The 16,456-nt window shown below is 41.9% G+C and overlaps 1 protein-coding gene across 4 annotated transcripts; it reads left to right on the top strand.

The window, feature by feature from the left end:
* Positions 1 to 6,580: 6,580 nt before the first annotated feature.
* birc2 (baculoviral IAP repeat containing 2) lies at positions 6,581 to 16,223 on the top strand. 4 transcript variants are annotated; one of them, XM_064352133.1, is made up of 9 exons: positions 6,581 to 6,739; positions 10,084 to 11,869; positions 12,160 to 12,259; positions 12,361 to 12,439; positions 12,527 to 12,575; positions 13,591 to 13,833; positions 14,546 to 14,800; positions 15,188 to 15,229; positions 15,432 to 16,223. In XM_064352133.1, the coding sequence occupies exons 2-9, from the start codon at positions 10,927 to 10,929 to the stop codon at positions 15,623 to 15,625; spliced, it is 1,905 nt and encodes a 634-aa protein (XP_064208203.1). In that variant the 5' UTR covers positions 6,581 to 6,739; positions 10,084 to 10,926; the 3' UTR covers positions 15,626 to 16,223. The 4 variants fall into 4 exon arrangements, with proteins under 4 accessions (XP_064208203.1, XP_064208206.1, XP_064208205.1 ...); XM_064352135.1 differs by lacking the exon at positions 6,581 to 6,739 and adding an exon at positions 7,890 to 8,045; XM_064352134.1 differs by lacking the exon at positions 6,581 to 6,739 and adding an exon at positions 7,892 to 8,116.
* Positions 16,224 to 16,456: the final 233 nt, after the last annotated feature.

Raw genomic sequence — 16,456 nt, 5'->3', positions numbered from 1 at the left:
CTTGCAGGGATAAGGAGGCAGGTGAGAGGGAGAATGCGAGAGACGCTGGGGTGGATGTTTGGTTCCTCAGATGAGGATTTTTTCCTTTTATTGGCAAGAGGCTAGTGGTGGAAATTCCGGCTCCTTTCAGTGAGTCAGCTCACCAGTAAGAGCTCTTTTGGATCCCAAACCATAGACAAAAGCCGCGTTTCCACCAAAAGTACCCAGAACTCTTAGTCCCAGGAACTACTTTTCAAGGAACTAAAAGGTTCCTTCAGCCCATTGTTGTCTGCGTTTCCACCGCGGTCTAAAATCCCGCGAAGATTAGGCAAATTAGCCCACTGACGTATGAAAAAGCGACGTTGTCGTCGGTCCATCTGTCCTATGATTTCTTCTGTAACCTTATACTCCCACCGAAGTAGCCTACATTATTTTCTAATAACCGGGACAGCGCGGAGGGGTTTATTCCACTTAAGCCGCATTTCCACCGCAGGAACTTTACCCCGGAACTAGGAACCTTTTGAGGAACTCAGTGCGTTTCGACCGCAGGAACTAGGGTCTAAATTTAGTTCCGGGGGCTTTATTTTAAAGTTCCTGCTCGGGGGGTAGTACTTTCCAAAAGTACCGGAACCTTTGGGGTGGGGCGCAAGCGCTGAAAATTTCTGATTGGTCGACTACTTGCAGTGTTTTATTTCAACCGCCATTTTTAAATATCTGCAGCCGCAAACCGATTTATTTTCATAACTTCAAATCAAACTTGTATGTTATGCGGCGCAGTAGCCTACTTTTGCTTATAGCCTGCCAACGTCTTGGAATTATAACGTGTGCTCTTCTGTTCTTTTCTTGCTTTAGTATTCGTTTTATAAAATGCTAAGCATTCGTGCTGGGACAGCATATTACGTACCAAAACATTCAAACGGTTTAATTCGGTTGCTGAATTTTTTCTTCCGGATTTTCTTTGTTAGCCCATTGTAATTGACTCAAAACGTTTGATACAGTTATGTGAGGTGTGTGGTAGTTCTGCGTAATTTACATTGGTGATACAGTAAAAGCAAACTGGAAATCACCTTCCGCACTTTTTGTCAGGGTAAAATAACAGGTTAATTCTAGTAGGCCTAATCGTTCCCTTTGCTTTTTCAGACTGCCGTAATTTTACTCTGCCATTCTTCAATTCCACAAAAAGACCAGGAAGACTATGGACTAATTTATGGTGCATGGTTCGCATCTGGAGGGCACACTTCGCTGCTCGGCTAGCAGTAACTTTGAAGGAAAGTAAACGGTGGCTGTACCACTGCTAATTAAAATTTTCACGCAAGTTCGAGTTTTCGTTCTATCCTTGTCATTTTGCGATTAGCCTATATGGAATTGATGATGAGAAAGTACAGCAAATTGTTTACAACGTGTGTATGTTTTCTGCTGTTGTTGCCAGTTATTTGTGGAATGTGAATGCATTCTGTCGCCTCGGATGTCAAGACATGAAAGTGAATGTTTGCATAAAAACATAATGAATGTGTTTGAGAGGATATATAAAACGGTTACAATCAGACTATTGGCCTGTTATATCCTATTTGTTGCATAACAACCGTCCAAGTTAAACTACCAACGACAGTTTTGCTTGACAACGGTAAAATATGCCCAAACGGCTTCAGAAGAATATTTCAACTTCAGGTGATTAAATCGATAAAAATCTATAAATACAAAAGTAACCATATATAGTCATTGTTGGTAACCCGTTGTATATAATTGGAATAAACCCCTCCGGGCTGTCCCGGTTATTAGAAAATAATGTAGGCTACTTCGGTGGTAGTATGGGGTTACAGAAGAAATCATAGGACAGATGGACCGACGACAACGTCGCTTTTTCATACGTCAGTGGGCTAATTTGCCTAATCTTCGTGGGACTTTAGACCGCGGTGGAAACGCAGACAACAATGGGATGAAGGAACCAGAGACTGAAAAAAATATGGACAAAGCTACTGTGACGTCACCCATTGACTCTCCGTGGGTCTCTAAAACACGTTTTGAACAAGCGGCCAAAACCAGACTTCGTTTTTGAAGCTCATTTCCTGGTGTTGTAGTTCCTGGTTGCTCACTAGCGCCACTACGGATGGCTCCAGTATAGGTGTTTTCATATCCGGTTTCCATGTAAGTCTATGGTACAAATGCGATCAAAATACAAAGTCAATAATTTTTTCTCAAAAGAACAAATAGTCATAATAGGTGTATTTTATTGGTCTTATGACTGTCCATGGGTCGATTTCATGATTTATTGCGTCATTTGGGCACAGTGCCAATATTTGTTCTGGACCAATGAGGTACAGCTTGCGTCACTTCCGGATTACTGCGGAGGACTCAGCTACAGTAGGGGCTACAGTCTATGGTTACTGGGGTGGGCGGTGGCGCTTCTTGGCCTTGCCATTGCGGCTCCGGCTACGGTCCGCCTGTGCTAAGTCTGAAAATGCAGGCATCCCATTTCGTGGTGATTTCATTATGGCGTGTGCTATTTACAGCTGCTCTAGACGACCATAAAATAATCCTCCTCTTAAGTTTTTCGGTATCCGAGTCATTTTTACTATTTCCTTTAGCCTACTTAACCAAATAATTACTTGGCAGAAAGCGTAATCAGCTTGCTATATTTGGTAGTCCAGTAGTAGCCTGTGCTAAAACAGTTCGCAACTTCGGCTACCAAGCCATTTGACTAGCTAGCTAACCTTAACCGGCAAACATTCAATCTGTCAAACGTGTTTGGCGGCTTGTCAGTCATGTACATTCCGTAAATGTCTACCTGGGACATGCTTCACGCATGTGACAAAGCTACTATAATCCCGATTTTGGGATAAACACTTTTTCAGTTTCACGAAGCGAATTAAGAGTTTCAAGGTTCATTTGCTGAATATACAACACACGATGAAATCACACACACAGAATTTAACGAAATTAACCATCTTGGCATTTAGAAAGGAACATGTTTTTAGCATTTAAGAGACCGACAAGCTAGGCATTTAAGACAGTGGTTCTCAGAATCGGTTCTGGGGGCTCCTTGCGTATATTGGCTTTTCTCCATTGGTTTTGATGATTTACAAGAAAAAAATAATAGCCTAATAATAATTAGAAATTCAACGTAGGCTACATTATTTTTGTCTTCATGCACCAGGTGGAAAACTTGCCGTACAAAGTGCGTTGTCATATTTACACGCCTGCAGATCAGTTATTAAAATACTTGGTAGATTTGTTAATCACCGCTGAGTGTTAATTTTTGTTCGGTAGAAAGTGATTTGCGAACGATCGATCAGCTAGCGTCACCCAGCAAGTGAACACCACAAACGGCGATGGAGTAGCTAGTAGTAGCAGGCTCATTATCTGACTGGCGAAAACCTACGACGATAACTTGCTCGGTTAACAGCAGATCTATCAGACAGTTATACGAAAATTTGCCTAGTCAAATCACCAGTAGCCTACACATCTCCGATTGATTGACCATCAGTGTAGCCAATGTTCTTCCCCTGTGGTTCATATTGCTAACGCGTGAGCTAACCACGGACAGCCTACCTAGCTCACTGGCAAGCTGATATGCTAGCTAAGCATATTCGTTTTGCTGAGAAACATAAATTGAAGATAACGGAACATAGCCTAATTGTATTTTTAATATCATACATAACGTGATTACATGACACAGTACAGTCACGGATGGAAATTAAACTCCGTAAACATCTGATAATATATTTTAAAACATAACGGCAGACAGTCAGCTAGCCTCGTTCAGGTTGAGGGGCTTTTCCGCACCGGACTGTCAATCAAATTGTAAAAATCACAAGACTGCTTAACTCTATGGTTTTGGCTCCAAATCGAGAAAATGGCCGCGCCCGCCATTGAGCTTCAAAACGTGTTTTAGAGACCCACGGAGAGTCAATGGGTGACGTCACAGTAGCTGTGTCCATATTTTTTACAGTCTCTGGTTTTGAAGCTCAATGGCGGGCGCGGCCATGTTAAGCTCTGTGATTTTTACAATGTGATTGACAGTCCGGTGCGGAAAAGCCCATCAACCTGAACGAACGATTGCAGAACGAACGAGGCTAGCTGACTGTCTGCCGTTATGTTTTAAAATACTATATTATCAGATGTTTACGGAGTTTAATTTCCATCCGTGACTGTACTGTGTCATGTAATCACGTTATATGTATGACATTAAAAATACAATTATGTTCAGTTATCTTCAATGTATGTTTTTCAGCAAAACGAATATGCTTAGCTAGCATATCAGCTTGCCAGTGAGCTAGGTAGGCTATCTGTGGTTAGCTCACGCATTAGCAATATGAACCACAGGGGAAGAACATTGACTACACTGATGGTCAATCAATCAGAGATGTGTAGGCTACTGGTGATTTGACTAGGCTAATTTTCATATAACTGTCTGGTAGACCTGCTGTTAACCGAGCAAGTTATCGTCGTAGGTTTTCGCCACAGTCAGTTAATGAGCCAGTAACTGCTACTAGCTACTCCATCGCCGTTTGTGGTGTTCACTTGCTGGGTGACGCTAGCTGACCGATCGTTCGCAAATCACTTTCTACCGAATAAAAATTAACACTGTCAGCGGTGATTAACAAATCTACCAAGTATTTTAATAACTGATCTGCAGGCGTGTAAATATGACAACGCACTTTGTACAGCAAGTTTTCCACCTGGTGCATGAAGACAAAAATAATGTAGCCTACATTGAATTTCTAATTATTATTAGGTTATTATTTTTTTCTTGTAAATCATCAAAACCAATGGAGAAAAGGCAATATATGCAAGGAGCCCCCAGGACCGATTCTGAGAACCACTGTCTTAAATGCCTAGCTTGTCGGTCTCTTAAATGCTAAAAACATGTTCCTTTCTAAATGCCAAGATGGTTAATTTCGTTAAATTCTGTGTGTGTGATTTCATCGTGTGTTGTATGTTATTCAGCAAATGAACCTTGAGACTCTTAATTCGCTTCGTGAAACTGAAAAAGTGTTTATCCCAAAATCGGGATTATAGTAGCTTTGTCACATGCGTGAAGCACGGCCCAGGTAGACATTTACGAAATGTACACGACTGACAAGCCGTCAAACACGTCTGACAGATTGAATGTTTGCCGGTTAAGGTTAGCTAGCTAGTCAAATGGCTTGGTAGCCGAAGTTGCAAACTGTTTTAGCATAGGCTACTGGACTACCAAATACAGCAAGCTGATTACGCTTTCTGCCAACTAATTATTTGGTTAAGTAGGCTAAAGGAAATAGTAAAAATGACTCGGCTACCGAAAAACTTAAGAGGAGGATTATTTTATGGTCGTCTAGTGCAGCTGTAAATAGCACACGCCATAATGAAATCACTACGAAATGGGATGCCTGCATTTTCTGACTTCACACAGGTGGACCGTGGCCAGAGCCACAATGTCAAGGCCAAGAGGCGCCACCGCCCACCCCAGTGACCATAGACTGTAGCCCCTACTGTAGCTTAGTCCTCCGCAGTAATCAGGAAGTGATGCAAACTGTACCTCATTGGTCCACAACAAATATTACAACAGTGCCCAAATGACACAACAAATCATGAAATCGACCCATGGACAGTCATAAGACGAATAAAACACACATATTGTGACTATTTGTTCTCATGAGAAAAATTTATTGACTTTGTATTTTGACCGCATTTGTACCGTAGACTTACATGGAAACCGGATATGAAAACACCTATACTGGAGCCAACCGTAGTGGCGCTAGTGAGCAACCAGGAACAACAAGACCAGGAAATGAGGTTCAAAAACGAAGTCTGGTTTTGGCCGCTTGGAAGGAACCTTTTAGTTCCTTGAAAAGTAGTTCCTGGGACTAAAAAACACTTTTGGTGGAAACGCGGCTTAAGCCTGGGACTGAAATATATGTCCCAAACGGCTCTTGTGGTCCATTCGGTCGTTCCTCGTCTACTCGTAAAGTCGGTTTACCACCAGTAAGTTGCACTCGAACGGCCGACCAAGTGGTAAATACGGTTTGTCTATATTTTTTTACAGTCTCTGCGTTCAATGCATTGACTTTAAAACCACCCCCATTATCAGCATCTGTGATAGAGGTCACACGGTTAACCATTAATCAGAATATGGCTTTTCCCAACAGCTTTGCTTGTTCAAAATTTAACGAGAGAACTGCTGAATGTGAATTGGTGCACGGTTCTACACAGAGCTACACAACTGATCCCCATGATAACTTGGATTTGAATTCAAATTAATTGACCAGTGCTTTGCTTTGAGTTCAAACTTATAATAAAATGATCTAAACATCAGTAGCAAACCAATGAATTTCAAGATGAAGGTTTGCATTAATATACTCAGTTTTGTCCAAATTCAAGGCAACGATAGCTTGGAAAATATTAATTGCAGTTCGGATAGCTTTCAGTGAACAGTCAACCCCATAATAAAGTCGCCATTTCATTATAAACAGTCGTGGGTTAAACTTATAAAATTACTAGCAACTTGCTTTTTAAGGCACATAACAGCTTCGAAATTCACCCATGGCGGAAGAAACTGTTGGGTTGTCCTACAAAAACACGTCATCTACGAAGTAACCACTGGAACCAAAGATATTTATACACCAGTCTTTCTGACTGGAACGGAATCAGACCTCCCTAACCGGAACTGCGAGTTTCAGAGTTCACCTGGAACGCAGCAATATTATAGACTCCAAGATCCGACTTCGTCTGTAGACGGAACACCTTCTCTCACGTGAAAGTGACACGACAGTCGGCTTCGGTAAGGAATCCCTGCCACTTTTCACCCGCCACACACCTGTTCTACTGTTCGTGACAAACGTTAAGTAGTTATGTTAGCCTGTGAACAACGCTAATAGTTTGGCTTGCAAAGGGTGGGCGAGTATATTTTAAGAATGCGTAACGTTAGGTAGCCTATAACTTAGATTTTTTATCTTAAGCTTCTGTGGAATTAGAGAACTTTTCCCAATAACAAATTGGAGATCTCCTTGATATCGAGTTGACAGAGTGGTAAAATTAGTCTCTACTTGTTTGGTTTTAAAATTTTGTAACGTTACATATTGGCCTGATGTTATTGGCTTTTCCTGCCATTGAGTCTTTACAGAGGATTTGAGTTTATATTTCATGTGTTATTGAGACTTGAAGAGTAGTATGTCTGGCGAATATCTAAAATGAAAGCAATTTTCCCGTCGTCATTCTGTCCATTTTTTTTTAAAAATGATGAATAATTCCAGCCATACGTAGGCTGCAAGTCGGGAAAGTACCGAGAATACCAGTGTCGTCTTTTGCGGTTGCGTGCGTGTTAGGCAAACAACGTCTACGGCACACCCATATACTCCGGAATAAAACTGTAGCCTAGCTACATATCTGTGTTTTGTGCGGTAATTTTATTTTGACGTTAGCAGTGTCCTTGTAATCAATTGAATTTATCTGGGCGCTTCCGGGTTTTCAGTGTACTGAATCATTAGAATCAGTTCATTAAAAAGAGTCGTTCAAAAGATTCGTTCACCGAATCGCTCAGTGCTTGACCAGAGCCAGTGGCGCCACTAGGGTTGGTGCGTAGACCGTATAAAAATGGGTTGGTGTCACCCGGTGCGGTCGCCGGGGAGGGGGGAGGGGAGAGTCGTAAATGGCGTACATCGTTTTCTCATAGAATGTAGGCTAGTCGATAGGTAGGCTACTTATTTCTGACATGTTTAAAAAACAGCACACTTAAAGGTGATGTTAGATTATTATCCATTTATCCATTATCCATTATTCCATACCGTACCCACTCCTCCCCAGAGACTCCTCGCTCCTTGCATTCGCTACCAGCAAGGTGAACGAAGCCGTGTATACGAACCGTACCGTCAGCTCAGTGTACCGTCACATCCTAGTACGTTCAGCGAACGAATCACTGAACTAATAGTCTGCGAACGATAGTAAGTCAGTGAACGACCAGTTCACGTTCGCTCGCAACTGAGAGCTCAACTGAACTGACTGAGAAATGAACGGATCGTTTCAGGAAGTGATTCAGTTCAGTTGTTCACCCAAAAGATTCGTTCTTTTGAACGACACAACACTAGAAGGTGGGGCCATTTTATTTCTATTGCAGGTTTTTAAACGGTACACCCTGTGCGCGCGTACCTTTATTTGAAAGGTATGATTTTCTTGTTTTCTACATATGATTAAACTTAAATGATCAGAACGCGTGAGAATGCTGTATTCAAAACGGATAAGTGCTGGGTAGCCATGTATAGACCGTACTTGCTAGAAAATGGCGTATGCTGGCTAAAAAGACATGGCCGTTTCCGCATTTGTGTAATGGGGGAAATGCAGAATAGTTCTGGTGGAATTATAACTTAAAATGGTACACATTTCTGTGTTTTAAATGAAAACTGTACTGGAAGTTAGGCCCCTGTTTGCACTCTGTGTTGTTGACCATGAAGGGTTTTGTAATTGGATATATCCTCGAAGATCTATGTGATCTGTGTTCACAGTAGGATTGGCAGATTTGGAATTTTCAAAATTGGACAACATGCATTATTGGGAGCCTTAGAGAGGAATCAACTTCGAACCGTGGTGGCAGGAGCAAGGGTTACTCGAAACCGATGTCGAACTTGGGGGTCATTGACACGCCAAACTAGCGTAACATGTCTTCCTTCTATTAAACCGGAACTGTACAAATAATTAGAAAACCGGACCGGAATTTCAACCTTACTTCTCATGAGACTTAGGGACGTTAGCATACGGATGACATTACATATTATCTACAGCAAAACTTGGTCACTAGAATACGTCTCACAACAATATGATGATAATGAACTACGCCGATATTATTTGTGTGCACGCGCGCGTGAATGTCATGGCCTTTAAACCGAGGCCACACAGTAGCCTTGAATTCATTTATTGAATAATTTTATTTTAAGCTGCGTTTTGTTATCTGTGTATTGTAATGTATTGTATTCAAATCTAGTGAACGGGCACTGGCAGAACCATGTAAAATGGGTGTATTTAATAGAACCTAAAGACATGTCGTGAGTAGTATAGGCCTACCTCTGGAATGTTAGCATGTAACAGTTTTTTTTAAAGGAGTACCATGGTGATTTTCACACTTTCTCGGTTTTATGTGCTATTTGCACAAGAGGCATTGAAGAAACACAATGAGCAAAGTATTAAATATGTCCGTTCTGTATTTTTTGAGAAATATGCGTTTTAAATTCATCGTCCTATTTTCAACCGGTTGAGAAAGTTGTCATTTTGCTACGTCACGAATACAGTAACCACTCCCATTTCCACGCCCCGTAAAGAAATCTGACAGGACACACCGTCCTGCTGTTTAGACAATGCAAATATTTGACTAACGTTAGGTTCACTTATATTAGAGTGCCTTTAGATTATTTCTGGTTATATTCATTTAGCTAGCTAGCTAACGTTAGCTAGCTAGGAGGTTTGCTTTCATGAGGCAATGTTATCGATAACGTTAGCTTGCTAGTTTGCTTTTATGAAGACGTTATAGTTGTGCTTTTATCTTAACTTGGCTAGCTAGATAGCAAAAATTATAATTGGATATAAGTCAACGTCCTTACCTTAGCTATCTATCGATACTTGATATACTACTAAGCTAGCTAGCTTGTGAAAATTCAGTCTCCCAAAGAGAGAGCGTATCATGGGGGTAGCTATGGTAACGGGGCACGGTCTGTCAATCATAGCTAACTGACGGTTCTCATTACCACGCCCAGACGGTTCGGGTGAATTTTTATAGTGGGAAATTCAGGCTTAGAAAAATACGTTTTAAAGTACATTGAAATGACTGAAGAATAAAAAAATTATGCACATTTGTTTTGTTGTTGCCTGAAGACAACTGGGAAGTGTCACGTTCAACCACCATGGTACTCCTTTAACAAATGTTTGATTCTCCAGTCAAACCAGTATTTTGGTTCCATTGAATTTGATAAAGAACATGTCTGTAATTTGGTTTACAAAAACACAATACAGACATGTATTCTGAAATAGCTGTACGTTTCCTTTTAAATATAAATATTGCTTTTTACTGAGTAGGTCTTGCCCTAAAGATAATTATTGCATTCTGATCAATCCTCTACCTTTTTTCTTTTTTTCCAATAGGTTTATAGAGTCGAAGCTGACACAGACAACCTTTGTTCTCCAAACCATTTGCATCTTTATTTTTTAAGTGATTTGTAATTCTTATTATGGAGGCCTAAGCCTCGCTGTGAGGGATGTTCAGTTTTGGGAGAGTGGTTTGAATTGAGAAACCCAGGGATTTTCTTTTGGCCCAGTTTTTAAAATTTAATTTTTTTTTTGTAATGATCCTTTATTAGCTCTGTTACCGAAATGAAACAACGTTTAACCATCTGTCCGAATAAATTGAAACATTTAGCCAATATCATTCATTATGCAAAAGCGAATGCACAAGCTTCCAGTCTATGTGCAAATGATCCAGGCTGATGTGTACACCAAAAATGACAATGTTTGAAACATTTTTACTTTCCTGCTAACCAAGTTTGATTAAGTGCAGGGCCTGGAGAGTATAGCAAGAGGACAGTGTGTGGTTTGCTGAAAGTTGGCTTTACTTTGCAAGATTTGCTGCAGTGTTTTGGAGTGGTAAAGCAGTGGTTTGTAATACTCTTTTACTGCTTCAAGTATAGACTCCCAATCATTATAGTCCCATGGCCATGGTTTGAGGTAGCGTTTTTCATTATTACATCCATGATATAATCATACACAAAATTGTATACAATATTTCAGTGGAAATTTTGCATGTTTTATTATTATTTTGGTTAATCTGAGTAAACAAAATGGTTAAATTGATATTCCACTGTATTTCTGATTGGAGGCACATTTTCTTTTTTGTTTAAATTCAACCCTGGGCTATAAATTCAAATCTCTTAATTCAAACCTCTCTCCCTGAAACGGACATCCCTCTCTATAGATTCCCCTTTCCTAAAAATGGAAATTTTACAAAATAATGCTTTTTTTGTGGGCTTATGCCGTAACAGCACGCCTGCAAACCTACAGTATGACAACTCATCTGAGCTCTTTCGCATATCTACCTTTGCCAAGTTCCCAACAAGCGTGGCAGTGACTGAAAGGAGCCTAGCGCGGGCTGGTTTTTACTACACAGGGGTTGGGGACCGGGTCCAGTGCTTCCGCTGTAATGTGACTGCCGAGAACTGGCAGTCCGGCGAGTGCCCAACTGAGCGACACCGTCAGCTGTCCCCAACCTGCACCTTCATTCAAAGCCTGCCATCCACAGCCAGCCTTCTGTCCTCCTCCCATTCGGCCTTCTCGCCCCTCCGGAATGTTCCAGTCCTGCCACTTTCGGCCTCGGTTGCCACCACTGCGCCCACTGCAGCTGTCGTAACTTCCGCTGCAGTACCTCCCCCAGGCCAGCAAGAGGAGCAGGTGGGCTACTTCAACATGGGGTTCACCAGCCTGCCTCCGACCAGCCCGCTGAGCTCGCGTGGTATTGAGGACATGTCTCATCAGCGGCCACCTACCTGCCACAACCCTAGCATGCGGCGGGAGCAGGACCGCCTGGAAAGCTTCCAGAATTGGACACAGGCCACCATCACCCCAGCTGAGCTGGCCAAGGCAGGCTTCTACTACCTGGGGCAGGGTGACCGTGTGGCCTGCTTCACCTGTGGGGGCCATCTGAGCAACTGGGAGCCTGGCGATCGCGCTGTGTCTGAGCACCAGAGGCACTACCCCAACTGCCGCTTTGTCAGGGGTGATCGTGCGGAGAACGTGTCTCTGAACCCTGGTGGGCTGGTCAACGTGTCCAACCCAGTCATGCAGCAGTGTGAAGAGAGGCTGCTCACCTTTGTTAACTGGCCCTCCAGGATACCTGTGCGACCAGACCAGCTGGCCAAGGCAGGCTTCTACTATGTAGGTAAGGCTTGTCCGCTGTTAATCATTGATCTGTCTTAGTGATTAGGATAATTGGAAGAAGCTCATGGGCTGAATTGTGTCAAATGTCTTAAATGCTTCATGACAAGTAAGGATTATGTTTTTAGGGCAGGTAGGAGTGCCATAGAGATGGTAGGGCTATTTTCCTCTAGATGGGACTTCTTCAGACTGAACTTCATCATCTTATTTACAGAGATTCCATATATACTTGTGTGTTTAATTTTCAGATGGTCATACAGATCTTTCATGTTGGTGTATCTTGTTTTTGGACAGGGCGCAATGATGATGTGAAATGTTTTTGCTGCGATGGAGGACTCAGGTGCTGGGAGTCAGGTGATGATCCTTGGGTGGAACATGCCAAATGGTTTCCAAGGTTGTCTTTTTTCCTGTTCTGTTCATGAGCACGCACCAGTATTGTTGAAAAGCATCCATCTTAATCTGGCTTGAAGACTCATGCTTATATTTTCATTTTAGGTGTGAGTACCTTTTGCAGGAAAAGGGACAAGAGTTTGTCCACCAAATTCAAGCCAGATTTCCCCGTTTGTTTGAGCAGGCAAGTTGCATAACTTGGAAAGTTTTTGAATTTCACATCTAAAAAATTTGTCATGGTGAAACAATCAATTTTTGCTTTCCTTTGCAGCTGCTGACAAACGGGGACAGCAATGCACGGGAGTTTGTTGATCCACCAGGTGGGTGAAATGGGCTCTCCTTATTGGTACAATCAAACTTTAGTCATCCATTTAAATTTAGATTTGTTTATGTAAAAATAAAGGCTGTATGAGCATAGTAGGTGTGTTCCCATTTAAAACTGAGCACATCTGACATATAGGAACCCAAGGGACGAGTACTTCCCTGATTCAATGTAATCTTGTTCATCATTTTTAAAGCAGATGTACTTTACTATTCAATTGATTTCCCCCATGTGGCAAAACCACTTGTGAAACTAGTCAAGTCCCCATCTAAATTTTACCAGAAATGGATTGGTAAAGATTAGTCAGCTGGTCATGTAAAATTACTCGGAAACTACTGGAAAGTTTATAACCCAACAAGTATGATGGTAGTGATAGTATTTGATCTAACAGAAACTTAGTCATCACAGTCGTTTAACAAACCACTTTATTTCCTTGTTTAACTAAAAGCTGAGAGAATTCTGACTTTCCCAGGGTCCTCACAGTAATAAAAACAAAAAAAACCCCTTAAATTCAGTGAAATTGTCAAGTTAAAAAAATCCCTTTGCCGTGAGCACAGTACATCGATTTTCTCATCAACTTGGTGTCACTTACTGTGAAGTTTTAAATATCAGCTTGCCTGACAGTAGCGTACTGTAAATAATTAGACAGTTCAATGGTTTGTTCATTAAATCCACAAAAAGGTCATTGGTCACTGGAGAATTACCTTTTCATAGATAACATTTTGCAAGACACACGTGTCTCAATTGATGTTCATCTCACAAAAGTCACTGCTGCATATTGCCCAATGTAGCTCTGACTTGTAGAAAAATGGACCGTTCAAATGAGTACATTCATCTTTGAAAATGTGATTGTGTAGTCATGGAAAATATTAAACTGGTTTGAGTGGGGAACTCAGTTTATTGTCAGTTGTTCAATCTAAAAGCAGTCTTACACATATGGGATTGTTTTCAGCATAACTCAGTTCCTTGTGGAACTGAAAACCGAGATTGAAACCAAGTGTTTCTCTGAACAGTGGTGCACCTGGCGCCAGGTGAGGAGCGGTCAGAAGATGCTGTGATGATGAACACGCCTGTGGTCACGTCAGCCCTGGAGATGGGCTTTGACCGTAGCCTGGTCAAACAGACTGTGCAGAGCAAGATCCTCACCAGCGGCGAGAACTACAAGACTGTGCAGGAGCTGGTGTCTGACCTTCTGAGTGCTGAGGATGAGAAGCGTGAAGAAGAGAAGGAGAGATTCGCAGAGGAAATGGCCTCGGGTAAGCTAGTTACCAAGGTCTCTATCGCCACACACATGTACACACTCTGACATGCACACTGACGTACATGCACTCGCACAGATTAAGACAAACACAGATATATGTGTACACGCTCTGAAATGAGTACTCAGACACATATGTACACATACGCTCCAAAATACACTCACACAATGTGTAATGCGCAGACACTGAAAGGAAAGCAGAGGTGTTCGTAATCTCGCTGACTGAAACACGCACACGTGGTTTCACTGTGTAGTGGAGTTCCCCTTGATCACATCGCTGTCCGGTGCTAAATAAAGGCATGCATGAACTCATGGCATGAATTCCCCTACAGGCGGATGGAAAAAAAAAACTGCGTTTCATCGGAATTGAAACTAACTTGAACTGAATATTTTTTTCTTTTCTCATAAAAGTATGCACCGCCTCATAGACGAGAACAGTAATTTATGTTTTAACCCTTAAGGCAGCAACAAAATTTCACCATGTTACTTACTATTAGAATTCTCTATTTGGCCAGTATTCACTTACAAATTACCATTTCATATGATTATATGTTCTGGGTCAGTAGCGTGTTCTCAAATGTTTTTCAAACACTAACTCTCACAGCAAAATGGAAACCACCCAACAGTTCAACAAACATGCCACCAACGAAAAACAAGACTCCAGTTCTTTTATAATGGTTTTTCCCTTTTTTTTTTTTTTTCCTTTCCAGACGGGTTCACGTTCTTGAAGAAGCACCACATCGCCCTGACGCAGCGGCTGAAGAGTGTTCAGAGCCTGATGGATCACCTGCTGGAGCAGGCGGTCATCCTGCAGAAGGAGTATGACGCCATCCACAGCTGCACCTCCGTCAAGCAGCAGACCAGCCAGCTCATAGACCTGGTGCTGTCCAAGGGAAACGCGGCGGCCGAGGTCTTCCGCAACTGGATCCAAAAGAACGACGTATATCTCTTAAGAGAACTTATGGGTATTTAAACCTTTCTGCTATTAAAGGTGAACGGGCGGCTTATAAAATAAATTAAAAAAAATTTTAAAAAAACGGCGTGAAATAGTTACCAAATTGCATCAAGCACTGACCGCAATCACTGTGAGCACGTTTTTGCAGACGCTGGCTGCGTTTTAAGTCAGTGGAGACAGGCACACTACTGCTAAGGGGGTCTGCTCAGTGGAGGTCTGGCAACCTCCCCAGCTCAGGTGTAATTGCTCAGTCTGATCAGAGAACCAGGTGATGCTTAAGGAATCATTGGAAAACGTTTCCACCCCCCCCCCCCCCACACAAAGAAAGTCCTTGCTCTCCTTAAGCTAATTAAAACTGAAGACCAGTGTTTAATTGTTGTTCTCACTGCAATTTCAGCCCAGTCAAATGAAGCTGCATCACCGAGTCAAGATCTTTCAGGTATATACAAACATGAGAAAAGGCTTTTCTTTTCTGTTTTCTTTCATTTTTTTGTTTTGTATGGTAGCAAATCGCAGAAAAAAAGAAAAAGGAATCAGATTCAAATCCAAGCGTTAAAAGGCATGAGCATTAAAGGAAATGTGTGATTTTTGGTCTTTTTTTTGTTTTGTTTTTTTTTGTCTTTATTTTAAAATAAATATAGATCTGCCAATGGAGGAGCAGCTGAGGAGACTGCAGGAGGAGAGGACATGCAAAGTGTGCATGGACAAGGAGGTCAATATCGTCTTCATCCCCTGCGGCCACCTGGTGGTGTGCAAAGAGTGTGCCCCCTCTCTGCGCAAGTGCCCCATCTGCAGGGGCCTGGTGAAGGGGACTGTGCGCACCTTCCTCTCCTAATCCCAGTAACCCAAGGGTATCAGACTTCCTGTTCTCGAGTGCTAAATCATCTGCAGGTTTTCAGTGCATTTCACCATTTAATTGCTTAATTTGAGGTCACCTATTGGTTGAAGCAGGTGAACCATACTCGTAGAGAACACCTGAATGCTGTTTTTTTTAGTCGTTACTCTGTGCTTCATTGATCAGTGAAAACAAGTCACTTAAACCGAGTTACCTGGCTACCAGGAGCTGAATTGGTTGCTGATTTACAGGCGAAAACAAACCAAAAACGGCAGACACTGCCCTACCAGGATAATGGTTACAGACACCTTGACTAAAGAGACCATGCTTCCCAAGCCTCCATTAGCCACTGATTGTAAATGAGCTACAAAAGCCTGCAGGCATGCTGCCCTTCGGACTGAAGTTCAGAGATCTCTGGAGTAATAGCTTCTGATCTTATCTAAGCATAGCATTGTGGTTTCCTGTTTGTATGCAATGTTCCCCCCAGCTATTCTAGATTCATTTTCTAAATGGCTGTGTACATTAATGCTGTATACTGAAGCGAACTGTTAATAATTAAATACTTAAAATAAAGATCTGAATATGGCTCTTGGTGAAACTGGTGAGACCAGTGCTACTGTTTAAATATGCCTGCAGCATTTACAGATGGAAATGCATTTATGCTTTGTAGTCCACATCCGGAAACCAAAGAGGTCTTTTACAAACTGGACTTTCAAATTGGGACCCATATTCAGTGTGTGAATCTAGGATCAGGTTTCCCCTGTAAGTATCCTAACTTTATAAGGGATTACCATTCCCTCTCTTTTATACAGAGTGTGGTCTTCTTTTAAA

Source organism: Anguilla rostrata, chromosome 9 (assembly GCF_018555375.3).
Source record: "Anguilla rostrata isolate EN2019 chromosome 9, ASM1855537v3, whole genome shotgun sequence".
Lineage (NCBI taxonomy): Eukaryota > Metazoa > Chordata > Actinopteri > Anguilliformes > Anguillidae > Anguilla > Anguilla rostrata.
Note: the sequence above shows the minus strand (reverse complement) of the source record. Positions and strands in the feature narration are given on the sequence as shown.